This window comes from Parus major, chromosome 14, assembly GCF_001522545.3.
Source record: "Parus major isolate Abel chromosome 14, Parus_major1.1, whole genome shotgun sequence".
In the NCBI taxonomy this organism is placed as follows: Eukaryota; Metazoa; Chordata; class Aves; order Passeriformes; family Paridae; genus Parus; species Parus major.
Window position 1 is genome coordinate 209960 of NC_031783.1, and position 13664 is coordinate 223623.

The 13664-nt window shown below is 41.4% G+C and overlaps 1 protein-coding gene across 5 annotated transcripts in view; it reads right to left on the minus strand.

Moving 5' to 3' along the window:
- Positions 1-1294: 1294 nt before the first annotated feature.
- Positions 1295-13664, minus strand: part of CRAMP1 (cramped chromatin regulator homolog 1) — a 49826-nt gene continuing 37456 nt past the window's right edge. For 2 of the 5 annotated variants that reach the window (XM_015642950.3, XM_015642948.2), the window contains exons 14-21: positions 12854-12935; positions 12059-12163; positions 11233-11411; positions 10626-10694; positions 9064-9298; positions 8585-8749; positions 7787-7932; positions 1295-5486 (exon numbers count right to left, since the gene is read on the minus strand). In XM_015642950.3, coding sequence (XP_015498436.1) covers positions 5322-5486; positions 7787-7932; positions 8585-8749; positions 9064-9298; positions 10626-10694; positions 11233-11411; positions 12059-12163; positions 12854-12935 — 1146 coding nt within the window. In that variant the 3' untranslated portion in view covers positions 1295-5321. The remainder of the gene's footprint in view (positions 5487-7786; positions 7933-8584; positions 8750-9063; positions 9299-10625; positions 10695-11232; positions 11412-12058; positions 12164-12853; positions 12936-13664) is intronic. The other 3 variants (XR_001524110.2, XR_001524109.2, XR_001524111.2) reach the window with 3 other exon arrangements.

Genomic DNA, 13664 nt, shown 5'->3' on the forward strand with positions numbered 1-13664 from the left:
TATGAATATCTAAAGGGTGGGTATCAAGGGTATCGACCAGGCTCTTCCCTCTGGTGTCAGCCAGTAGAACAAGAGGCAAAGGCAGCAACTGATGCCCAGGAAGTTCTACCCAAACAAGAGGAAGAAGTTCTTCACTGTGCAGTGGCTGAGCACTGAACAGGCTGCCCAGAGAGGGTGTGGAATCTCTCTCACTGGAGATATTCCAGAACCATCTGGACACAGCCCTATGCCATATGTTCTGGTATGACCCTGCTTGTGCAGGGAAATGGGATCTGATGACCCACTGTTGTCCCTTACAACCTAATCAATTCTGAGCTTTTTGTGTGTTGGGCCCCAATGCCTTACCTGACCTTGTCAGTGCACACAGAGGTTAGGCTGGGTTGGCCAGCAAAGTATTGAGCAGAGTCTAGCTGCTGTGATCCACTCTGCTCCCTGGCATGTGCCCATGGTGTAGTGTTTTAGATTTGCTAATTTGAGTTTCCCAGCCAATGCACTTTCTCAGTGCAACATTAAAGCTGCCTTTTTGTATGTCACAGAGACCAAAATCCTGAAAAGTGTACAAAAAGGAGTTAGTTACTGACCTAGATCACAGGAACTTCAGACCTCGAGAGTCTAGCTCGCCCAAAGCAGTGTGTGCTGGGTCAGCCCACCTTTCTATGGGCTTTAGTTAGTTTTATGTGGGAAAGCTCTGAAGACAGACTATGCAACCCTATCAGGGCTTCCTTTTTCTTGAGTGTCCTGGGGTGAAAAGGTGTTTCTGGTAGTGGCTGTATAAACATGATGGCCTGAATAAAACCTCCAAGCTTCATTTCTGCTTATCTGAAGCTGTGAATGGGAAAAAAAACCCAAAACCCCAAGATATACACTACCATTTTTATTGTATCTTCATGTTGGTGGTGGTTGGGATTTTTTCCAGTTTTCTTGTTTGTTATTTTGTTTTTCTCCCCCATGTTACTGGTGCTCATGGACCCAGACAGGCCATTCACGATAGCCAGCCCTCTGGTTTACCACATTTCTGAAACTCACCATGAGTAGACACTACTGAGAATGAAAGCTATAAAGCAAAAAGAACCTTACCAAAATTTTCTCTGATCATGGTGAGACTCATAAAAATCTTGGATGGGAGATGCTAGTGGGAGTTAGGTGCCTGATTTCACTGCAACCAAATCAACTTGAAAGGTTTGGCCTTACAGACGAATTTTAACCCCCACCGCCACAAGGCTATGATCATTTAAATAAAGCTTAAATGAAAAAATCTGAGAGGACATGAACAGCAAGGAACACTGGACACAAGTTAGACCAAGTATTAGTATGTATTTATGCACAATAATAAAAACAGCTTTACAAGTTGAATTGGAAATTTAAACAGAAGAAGTTTAACAGCTTTTGTATATTATATTAAATAACCAAAACACCTTTTTCCAAAATTGGTAAAGAATAAATAATATAATTTACAGTATGGTACAAAAAATAATCAGTAAGGACAGGCATTTTGCTTTGTACATACACTATATAGGTATATTTATAATCTATAAAACAAATTCACATCTCAAACAAGCCAGAAACCTTAGATGATATGGCTTAACTATTATTAAAAGAAACAGCATTAAATTTTGCTGCCAGAACCATAAGCTCTAAAGCAGTTATCATGTTTCAATAATTAATGATAACTTACTGCTGTAGTGCTTGGCAAGGTTTCACTTAGTTAACATTTACAAATTGCTGTGAAATTAACAGATTCAAAGGTTTGAAAAGGTTAAAAAAAAGTGCAGTACTTTCCTTATAAATGCATCTGAAGTCTAAGTGTAGAAAACAAAATGCAACTGAATTTCCACTCTGGCATCTGCTGTCAGTAAATGAGATGTCTTTCTAGGTTAGATTTGAATCAAGCCATTTAATTCAATTTAGAAATATAGGGGGCGTCAAAAAAAGGCTTAACAATGCTGTATGAAAAGGTTACTATTCCTATGCTTAGTAGATTTAGTGATGCAGGACAAAATGGATTGTGTGAATGATCAGGATGCAACACCCTACAGAGATCTCTGTCAGTGTGTGCATACACACTTGGGTGAATCCAACCTTGGGCTATGGTACTGCTCTGCACTCAGCCCATGGTGATGAGACACTGAATCTTCTGCATTTACCTTGTCAACTACTCAGAGCTGCCTTATTGTCACTGAGAGGGAAAAGCCTAGAACAGTTAATCCTAGACCTAGAGGCTATTAGTATCCATTAATCCAACACCTCAGAGTGTCCCAGGAAGGTACTAACGCAATGAAGTAATTTCTACCTCAGAAATTATATTGTGTGCATTTCAGTGCCACTTGCTTGGATGTCTGCTTAGCCTGACATTGTCCTTCATATAGATTTTGTTCCTGCTGCTGGGGAAGCTGAAATAATAAAAATTGAAGAAGTTTTGAGTATTACCTCCACCACCCCCCACATCTGTGCACGTATATGTGTGTGTACATGTGTGTGTGTGTCCTTAGCAGTCTCAGGCACAAGCTGATGATGACTACTACTGTGAAGCATTCACCTAGAATCTAGAGCTGGTCCAATCAGAGATGTGTTTAAATGGCCTTTCACATAGAAAGGGTAACAAATACTGCATCAATTCAGAACTACCACAATGATCTTAATTACTCTTAAGCTCTTCCCTTGTCCTCAAAGGCCTTTATTCTTAAAAAGCGGTTTGCAATGCATTACATTTCTGAAATTGAATTCTGCTTCATAATGACAACTTTTAAGGCGCTGATGCTGAAAACATTTCTAACCTCAACATTCTGAGTGCTGAACTGATTTCTGTAATTTATACTCTATTATTACTGAGAGGGTCAAGCCCACTTGCAAAGGTTCAGGGTATTAGAAGTTTTCTGATGTCATGGCATCATCAAAAATAACCACTTGTGCTGCCTTCATTCTGCAATTGTGTCCTTCACTCTGGGTGGGCTGAGGCAGGGCAGCTGACAGCTCCTTGTATTGCAGGCAAAAAGCCTTCATGGATCAGGATGAAATGCTCTGCTCTCCACTCCTGTGGCAGGTGTAGCAATACTGGCCTTTATTCTAGTCAGCTTCAGAGCCAAACCCAGTGTCATATCCACTGCATTACCAGCAATACGGAAGATGAAAAGTTTGCCAAGTTACATTTACACTGGAGACCCTCATGTTACTCTTGCATATTTAGAAGTTTGAAAGTTCAGATTTCTTTTTAGACAGTACTTGATTAGAATGTAACACATTTCCTCCTGCATGTTCTGTAATCCACAGCCATAGTAGGTGCCTTCTACTTTTGTCCTGCAAATCTGAAGGATTTCTGGAGACATAGCATATAGAATAATCAGCATTAGTAATGGAGGAACCCAAAACCAGGAAGGAACAATCTGGGAAAGTCCAAACCAAAACACAGCCAAATTCTTAATAAAACTGAAAAGTTTCAGTGGGCATGACTCTTGAGATTAACAAGTGTCCTCTCCATACAAAGGGGGAATGCTCAGAACAAAACAGGCCCCAGCATTTATTTCTGTGACAACCTTCAACTTTTCCTATTCCAGATTTATGTGATTTCCTGACAATTCTGTCAGAATTCTCAAACAAGGCTCTGTGTGCATCAGAAAACTTGCTCAGTTTTCTTCTAATGCAGAAAACACAAGGCCAACTCCATAAAAGCTAAACATCATCTGCCTAAAGCAGGGTGAAGGGACTGGGCAAACAGCAGAGTCAGTGCATTGTGAACAAGTTACAAGAGACTCCCAGTCGAAGAAATGCCTTGTGCAAGTAGCTAAAGACAGGCAGAACTACATCCACCAAGTATAGTGCAAGTTCAGAAATGAACCCATCATAATATCCTAAGGGATGGAGAAGCTTTGCTTATTTATTATTAATACAAAGTTGAGGTTTATATAGGAACAGCCCCATGGAAAAGTTCAGAGCTACTCACGCCAGCCAAGGGACATCCTCTAACTGGAGAAGCAGGCAAGTGCTTACAAAAGGGGCACAACATGGGTATTCTTGCTCAGGGCAGGACAGGAAAGGAAAGAAGAGGGAATAGGAAAAATCTCCTGAGTTATAAAGCTAGAATTGATGGACAACCAGCTCACCAGAAATTAACTTGCTATCCTGTTGAACCCACTGGAATCAGGATCTGGGTTTTTCCTAAAGTAAAACACAACATTAAATGCACAGGGATTTCAGAGGGAGTGCCAGACCCATTCATGCCTGGGAGTGACTGTAATGAAGAATGATGCTGAGGTACTACAGAGCACCCAGAGTTCACAGAACAAAGGGGAAGTAGGGAAGGACTAAAGGATTAAGCTAGGACTTGACACTTCTCTTCATGACACAAAACTGATCTCAACTGCTTTAGTGTTAACCTAGTATTTGTTCCTACACATTACAATATTCTTTACTATTTCCTCTCCCAGGGAAATCCTCAGTTTTTGTGAAGATGACAATATTTACATGTTTCCAGCAAAACCAAGACTAATTATCACACAGCTTTCCTAATGTAAGCTCTTTTGCCATGTTTCCAGACCTAAAAAGCAACTGTTCTTCAGGGAGAGCAATAAAGCACTCTCCCACTCACAGGGTGAACTGTGCAATGTGCTGAAGAATCTTAAAGGATAAGAATATGAGTGTGGTCAGGGTGATGATGATTGTGATGTGATGGGGTTTAAAAGTAGGGGAGCAGCATGGGAGCAGGGCGGATCAGAGCTCCCCTACCAAACAAGCAAGCAGGTGTGAGCCCTGCTGGAATGGTCGAAGAGCCAAAGGAACAAAGTGGTCTGTAAGAACACAGCATCAAGGAGTGGTGGTGCCCTGGAGAGTGTGCAAGAATTTCAGTTTGACTGAATGGTAAGAAGACTGCCAACTAGGACATGTCAAGATACACAATGGTTCCCCTACCCATCCCTACCCTTCCTCCTCCATAATTTTCACATGGATCCAAAAGCATGGCATTTTGATTACTATGCAAACAATAATTCATACACAGGAGCTTGTGCCAATTCCATCCCTACATGAGCTGCTTGCTTAGGCCATTCCAAAGTACAAGTCCAGGACTGTCCCACAAACCTGTAATCTTACATTGCTGATGCAGGGACACACTATTCCCTGTAATGTTATTCCATGTTCTGTTGTTGCCAGCATATTGCACATTCCAGGACTTGCAAGTACTTCTTGAGACCTTTGAAACCAATGCTTCTGTGTTAGAAAGAAGTACACAGGACAGGGATAACTCAGCCTCAGCTGCTGCCCTTGTCAAGTTCCAGCACTGCAAGCTCCAACTTAGCTGAACAGTCTGCACCAGCCTGCTGGTCATTCCCTTACTGCGAGAGATCCCCAACTGGGGGACCACTGCCTCCTCCATCAAACAGGATCTCCCTGCGAGTTGGCTCAGGTATCGACAGCTCCTGGGCAAGGTCATTAAACCGAGATATGTAATCTATGCTGTTCTCATTCATCATGCAAGCCAGCTGGGAATCCACCACCTGGAAGAGTCAAGGAGAGAAGAGATGAGCTACATGTTAGTGGCAATTTCATGGAATAACTGAAGTTGGAAGGGACATCTTGAAAGCATTTTATCCAACCATCTCACTCGAGTAGGGTCAGCTAGAACAGGCTGCCCTGGATCTTGTTAAGCAGGTGCTGAATTATCCCCATGCACAGACATTCCAAAACTCTCTGGCTACCCTGTTTCCATGCCTGATTACCTCAAAACAGATCTCTTGAATTTAGGTGGAATTTAACATGTTTCAAATTTTGCTTGCCGCCTCTTGTCTTGAGAAGAGTCTGGCTCCCTCAGCTTCATTCCTGGCCTCTCCTCATATGAAAGAGGCACTTTATCTCACTTGACCTGAGTTAGAGCACAGCTCTTTTCATCCACGACTAAATGTAAGCTTCTAAAAAACCTAACCACCTATAGTCTCAATGGGCCTTACCTGCTCCAATTTAGCATTAAGGTGCACAGGTAGATGATCTAAAGATATTACCTCTGCCATAAGAGCTGCTCTCCTGTGCATAGCATGGAGATTTATATAATTTTCTTCTAAAGGGAGTGGGTAGTATCGAGGGCTGCAATGTCACTTCAAATCCAATGCAAATAAATTATAATATATTTCTTTAATTAGAACACACCTTGGCAGCTTCTCACCACCAAACAAACAGAATCTTATATTTATGCCAGAAGTGGATCTGTGTTTCAGGTCGGAAGCTGCCAACATCACACTAAATCAGCACGAGCTTGCTGCAGAGCTCCTGGTTACATGGTGTGTACAGAACCTCCTTATCCAAATTCAAAGGGCAACAGAGAAATGACACGTTCCTTCCATAAGGGCAAGTCTCCAGGAAATTACAAGTATGTGATGTACTGAGTTAATAACTAAACTGTGGGATAACTGAGACTGGAAGGGACCTGAAGCGGTCTCTAATTCAACCGCCTGCTCAGTGCAGGTTCACCTATAAGGACAGACCAGCTCACTCAGAGCCTTATTGATGTGAACCCTGGAAAGCTCTGAAGACAGCCACTGCATAACATCTCTGGGCAATCTGTTTCCTTGTCTGCCTAGCCTCAACATGAAGAAGTTTTTCTGTAGATGCAGCAGAACCTTTCTCAGTTCAGCTTTTGCTTGTTTCTCCCACCTCCCATCACCATTCTGTAAAGTGCTTGGCTACACCTTCTCAATGACCCTACTGCAAGCACTGGCAGGCAGCAGGATTCCTCCCACCCTGAAGACATTTCTAGGATGAACAAGTCTAAACATCACCCTTTCTTCACCGCTTGATCCTCCTGGTAACCCTCAACTGAACTTGATCTGGTTAATCTCTCTTTCTTATATATTGGGTGCTCAAAACTGGTGACAATATTCTACACATGGTTTCACAGCAGGTAGACTCTACTACTCTTCAGAGTAGAGCACATTAATCATAATTTTGTTCAATATCCTGGCCATGCTCCTGTTAAAAACAGCTCATGACATCGTTGGTCACCTTTGGTTCCACACCTTTGGATGTGCCCTGGATTACCCTCAGCTCATGTCTATCAGCATATCCAGGTACAGCAGAGCCACTTCCCAGACAGCCAGTCCTCAGCTGATACTGCTATGGGGTTATGCCTCAATCCCCTGCTAGGGCAGAACTTTGCATTTTCCTTGCTAAGCTGCATAATGTTCCTGAAGCTCATTCTTCCTGTCTATCCCCCTGGAAGGGAGCTCTGTCCTTAAGTGTGTCACAGCCTTACTTCAAATTCTACGCCTTCAAAAGAGTTCAAAACAAAGGGATATCTCTGCCAACAGAGACAGTAATTCAGCAGCACAGAACCTTCCTCTCAGATGACTCGGCATTAGCCATGTCCATCTTCTTCCTTCTGGACCTATTTGTTTTTTCCTACCAGGCTTCCAACTGTATTGTAGCTGCATCACTATTAATCTTTCTCTTTAGCACTTTCAGTTCTTGCTCTACAAAGCAGGACACATACAACAAGAATGACTGAATCTTTCTCTTTCAAGGTATATCCAACAGGTGAATACGACCTTCCTCAGCAAAAAGAACCTGGGTTGAAGGCACTCACAGCAGCTTCTCACACCAGCTCTCGTGTTGGGTAATTACCCTCAGGTAATTTTATATCTTTCTGTTATGACTGTAATCCTCTTCTACTGAGCTAAAGTGCAGGTGTGAAAGCACCTTTGCCTTCGAAGTATCTCAGGAGGGTCAGCTGAGAGACAGCACCCAGTAACTGTAACTTCCAGCACAGGAAGAGAAAGCAGACTCTGCATATAATTTGCTGACATACCTCTGCCACATCTGCCAGGGACCGTGACACAAAGGAGTCCCGTGAGTTTCCATCCAGCAGGCTGGGTCCCAGTAAGGAGGTGCCACTGGTGTTTCCAACTGGAGTTGATAACATTTTTCGTCCCTTCTCTGGGGAGATGAAACTTGCTACAAAGAAAAGACACATCAGTAAGTCACTGCACTGAGTGTTTTTAACAGGGAGGATAAAGAGAAGGACAAGGAAATTCAAAATGGAGGACAGATATAAATATCTTCCATCTTTTAAAAATTATGTGTTAGCAGCATCAATACCATCACCACACTGCTAAGAGTAAGGAGATTCATTACATTGGCCCCATGAATTAATTAAAAAAGCCTCTCAACTAAACCTCAACCAAACCCAGTGAGTTAACTCATGTCTTTGAGATAGTACTTATCAAGCACACAGAAAAGTCTATTTTTCCACCAGCAGAGCCAAAGACATCTGTTCATTTTGGCACAACAATCCAAATGTCTCACCCTAACTCATGAGTCAGGCTCCAAACAGACTACAAGGAACTGTCAAGGAATTATTTATCCCAAGCTATGGGCCCCAGTCTGGCAATGGGATTTTTTCAGGAACAGACTTGTAAAGAGAGAGAAAATGTACTCAAGGCAACACTGTGGAAATGAAACCAAGAAGTACTTGGAATAATTCTACAAATGTCCTACTAGGTTTATAACTTTTCAAAGGATGCACTTCTAATAAACAATGTTTTGGGTTTTTTTTGTTAACAGGAAAGCACTTTTTGGTTGCACTTCTCTGTATCTGGACACTTACAGAACAAACTGCTGAGGGAGGAGTCTGTGGAGTCATTGGGGTACCACTGGGGATCATGGGTTGGAGACGCAATCCAGTTCTGCTGAGGACTACTGGATGGGGATGGAAGACTTTTAGAACTGTCACTGCCATTCAGCTTTGCAGGAGAGAGAGAAACACCTTCACCTGTAAGCCAATGTTGGGGATGACAAATTCAGTCAATATGGTAAAGTTACAGAACACTGCACCAATTTTTGGTTAGAAAAGGAAAAAAAACCAAACAACAACAATAACCCCCCATGCCCCATATTTGCTAGAAAATAAAGGCCAGGCTCAGAATTTTATTTCCAACAGATATTTGGAAACAAACAAGCAAACAAAAACAAACTTACATAAACCTCATAACCCAAGAAAAGTTCTTCCAGGAAAAGTTTCTGCTGCTATGTAAAATGTCAGGGTTTTTTTTTTTTAAGTTGATAGGCAGCTAATTGTAGACTTACTGTATTGGCCAGAGCTGATGGCTATTTCAATGATGGAATCACTGATCTGAGTGGCAGGTTCCCCTTGGGAAAGCACATCTTCAGGTGGTCCAGGCAGGGAAATATCCAAGAGAGCAGAAACATTGGGAGGAGAGAGCCGAGTACTGGAAGCTTCTGATGAGGGAAGTGGACATGTGGACAGACCATTCTGGAGAGAAGTCTTGGCCAATTCTGGCAGAGAAAGTACTGGTGTACCCTGTTATAAGAAACAGAATTAATTTTTCATTAAATTTATTAAGAACTTGGAAAACTAAAAAGCAATATTTTGGCTCTTGAGTATCAGATTAAAACCAGGCATTTAAGGGGAAAAAATCCAGTTGATAATATGCCTAAATTAGAGAAATATACTATTTCTTTAATAAATCTGTATTATTTTAATGAAAAGTCCCTGTAGGCATAAACAAATATGCTTCAGCCTATATCCTGCCAAATCATCTGAAAAAATATCTGTAACATTCCAAAGAATATTACATAACAGAGCAAGCAATAATCTTAAAACTAACATAATTTTGATAAACCTACAAGATAGTTCCCAATAGATATGTATTAATTTATGTTTGTATGGCAAAAACCCTTTAACTGATGGAAGAGTATACAGATATTTTAAACTGGCAACTCACATTTATTCACTTTTTACAGACAGACTTCAACAAGATTCAACAGATCTTTAAGGAGTATCATTACCAGTACCTCATCATAGAACTGTAGCATTTTTTTTCTGATGGAGTGTATAAAATGCTGTCCTTAAAGCAAGACTGAGAACACAAATCCCCATTACCACAATAAATGCCTCATAGGTTCATGTCCTAGCATCTCTCCCATAAAATATCTTAATCTCCTTTATGTTCTTCAATCAAACTAATTTGACCTTTTTCATATGCAGGCATCACAGGGAGCACAGAAAATGCTTCCACTGAAAAAAGAAGAGCCTGTATTCTGAGGCTTAAAAATCTAGCATCAGGTCCTGGGTCCCACTGGAGAAAGAGTCTGGGGACAGGATGACAACAGTCCTACAGTTTAAGTGCCACAGTTACTCCTATCAGACTATGTCTTACTGGATCTAGCACAATGAACAGTGAATCTCTGGAAAGGATGCTGACATTACAATCACACTTTTAGTCCTAATACTCCTCCTTTAGCAACATGGAAGCAGCAGGACTGTGAACTGCTGAAATCTCTCCTTGTGATGTCTAAAATACACACATAGATATAGCAGAGCAATTATAAACTCCTCCAGTCAATTAAGAGATAGGTAAAGCTTGTTTGTCCTTCACAGGTCAAACAGGACTGTCAGCTTCACTTTGATTTTAGGGAATAGCACACACACATATTTAAGCAGATTCCCTAAATTTCTTTATTTATATTTATATTTATTTCTTCAGGTGCTAGGGATTTCATTTCCACCAGACAGTACCAGTGGTGCACAATTACCTGGCAGTATGGAGTTTTAACTAGCAATACCAGTGGTATTTTCACAGAACATTACCCATTCCAGAGCTCTGTTCCTTCAGGACACACTGTACCTGGAAGCCATCCTGCTCGGGCTGGGTCGGCAGGCTGATGTACGGCACCCGGCATCCTGGGTCTGAGCCCTGCAACCACAACAGAAACCATGTGAGTGCCCAGCTGGGGAGGTAAGAGATAAATGCCCATCACCATTTATTCATGCTCTTCATACATCTCATGTCTTCCGAAACTGTCCATCAACTCCCTGAGAATGTGACATGGATTGACATGGACTAACATGTATCTGAGTCTCAATGAAAAGAAGAAGGAGAAATTACAGTTTACATTCCAAATATAATCCCAAAAAGTCCATGTTTTGTCCCAGATCCCCTCCTGAATTTCTGAAATGCCATAATTTCAAGATAGATTTCTGGATGGCCAAGTTCAATGCTCTACCAGCTGCAAACCATTTTACAGGATGAAATTCATTCAAGGAGATGATTATTTGATCCCTTAACTCCAAATACACACTACTCAACACAGACTGGGTCTGCCATGACAGCACTGTCTAACAGCAAGCCCCAGGAGAAAGCTCACTGAAGAGTCATAATAATACACCTTTTAATACGATGAAAGAGCAAGACAGTTAAGCACTTGAAAAAAGCTCATTTAAGAGCCTCTGACCTCCACAGTGGTGATGGAGCCTCTGTTCTGATGTGCTACTGCTGGCTCCTGCCCTGTCACCACCGTGGACACTGCATCCGGTGACAATGGAGACACACCTGGCAAACCATCTGCATCCAGGACAGGCATGGGACTACCAGGGATAATGCCAGCACTTTTAGCTGCCAAGTCAATAGCACCTTGGGTGAAACAAAAAACCAAAAAAAAGTATTACAAGCTTCTTCTTCACTTCGTTATGATACTCTAAAAGATGATTTTTTTAAACTTAGCAAGAGTCAAAACTCAACCCATGTACAAAAGCAGCAATATATCTGATCTGGATCAGCTACTTCTGTGCACCAAGGGTGTAGTTGCTTTTAGCTAAAATGTTTAACTTCTCTACCCTGTTCCAAACTGTTACTATGTATATCAAAATAGTTGAGAAACATTCCAGTTCCCCTCCCATCCTTTTTTTCCATTTTTTTTCTTTTCTTTTGTCCTCCAAATTGGTAAGTATTTCATTATGCAATTTCCAGAAATTTCCTATGGGTTACTAGAGGAGCTCTACAGACAATAGAGCCTTATTTTGTTATCTTGCCTCTGGCAGCCATGTAGACTCACTGTAAAAAATGTAAGTTTTTCTAAGGGTCATCCTCACCCAAATCTTTTAAAATCCACTTCAAACATCTGAATGTCTTCTCATTGCAAAAGAATCCTCTAGGTAGAAGATGCAGACACTGTTTTCACCTCATTAATTGTTCTAATTATGGAACCCACTCTGCTGTGAGACAGTATCTGCCTGGAGGACACCAGCATGGCTTTTATTGCAGAATTCAGAATGACTTACTAGACAGATGGTTGGTGGCCTGTGTTGGAAGACCTTTGGGCACAATTGGACGAGAAACAGCAGCTTTAGTCAGTGAGGACTGGATTGGCCGAAATGAACCTCTCCCTGGGGGGAAGCATTAAAACCTTTCAGGCAAATGAAATCTAATACCTTTAAAGCAGAACATAACACAGTTCAGTGGAAGCAAATAAATTCCAAACAGCAGCAAGCTGCAGGAATGCAAGTAGTGATGATGGAATAGAGCTAAAATAGCGATGTGAGCTAAGCAGTGTCTTGCCACGGATAGGCAGCAGTGCTGCTGTGCTACTGGAGCTGCTCTCATACTGTCAGTGAAGACAACCCTTCAAGTCTCATGCTGGCTTTTATGGGGGAATCACCCCTACTACCACTGTACTCAGGAGTATACCAGCAGAAAAGGACATATGGGCAGTGGATTGCTTATGCTGTACAAAATTTAGACAGTATCCCAGGGAAAAGTATCCAGGGAAAGTCCAACATAAAATCTAGGTAAATTATTATAACCTAAAGAAAAAAATTCCTATCTAAGTATTTTATTCCAAATTTTGTCTTCCTGTTGAGAACTCCTTGCTCTTCCATGATTTCAATCTTAGGAAATTGAAGAAAAAGTTTTTATCAAAAGCACAAATTGCTTAACAATGATCCATGAGAGCAATCCCATCATCCTGCAGGCTGGTGACACTCCTTTTGAAAGAGTATTTTCTTCTTTCTAGAAATTACTTCTTTTTGCAGTTTTAAGGGACAGTTTTCAGTTTATAGAAGTGAGAAGTTACTCACCTGTAATGGATGAGTTGGATAAGATAGAAAAGGAACAGACATGCTGGGACGGATTTCCAGACGGCCTGGGGAGCAGTGTTCTCTATGTGAGAAAAACAATAAACCGGAACAGATTTAAACAAGGAGAGAGGATAACACTCATTCTATAAGTTGCAGGAGTTCATGAGACCTTCCAGACTGAGCAGAACATTGTCATGGCATTACTGTCATGCACCAGACACAGCAATGGGATCAGTGTGCTCTTGAGAAAAAAAGCTACAGAAAGGAATTATGTGTTCTCTCTGTAAACTACTAAAATAAAGTAGTTCCACATGGAAAATTCTCAGAGAAATGCTGATTAGAACTATAATCCTCTCTGATCATACTTGCAGTGATTTTCAAGTCTCTCTCAGAATCACAGCAATGATCTTAAGCATGAGACCTAGTCTATGTACAAATTGATCTGTCCTTAACATTCAGCAAGTGTGGATGCATGAGATAGCTTTGTGTACTTGGGAGCTCTTAAAACACATGGAATTTCCCAGATCTGAAGATCTCAGGATAAAAAAAATAGTCCAGGGGTAATTTCTGTGTCCCCTACTCTTATACAAAACACAAGAGAAAAAAAATGGCATAGTGACACTTGGGAACTTTGTTTTCCCCAATAGGTTACCATTATTTAGGTTTCAGATTTGTTTTTTCTCACCTGCTTCTGGTGTCCCAGCAACATGTGCCTTTTCCCATGGTTATCAAAGCAGTTGAAGGAGTGTAATGCCTGTCTGTCACCAAAGCACCAGAATGTGCCACTCCTTCCATACATCTCATTCCAAGT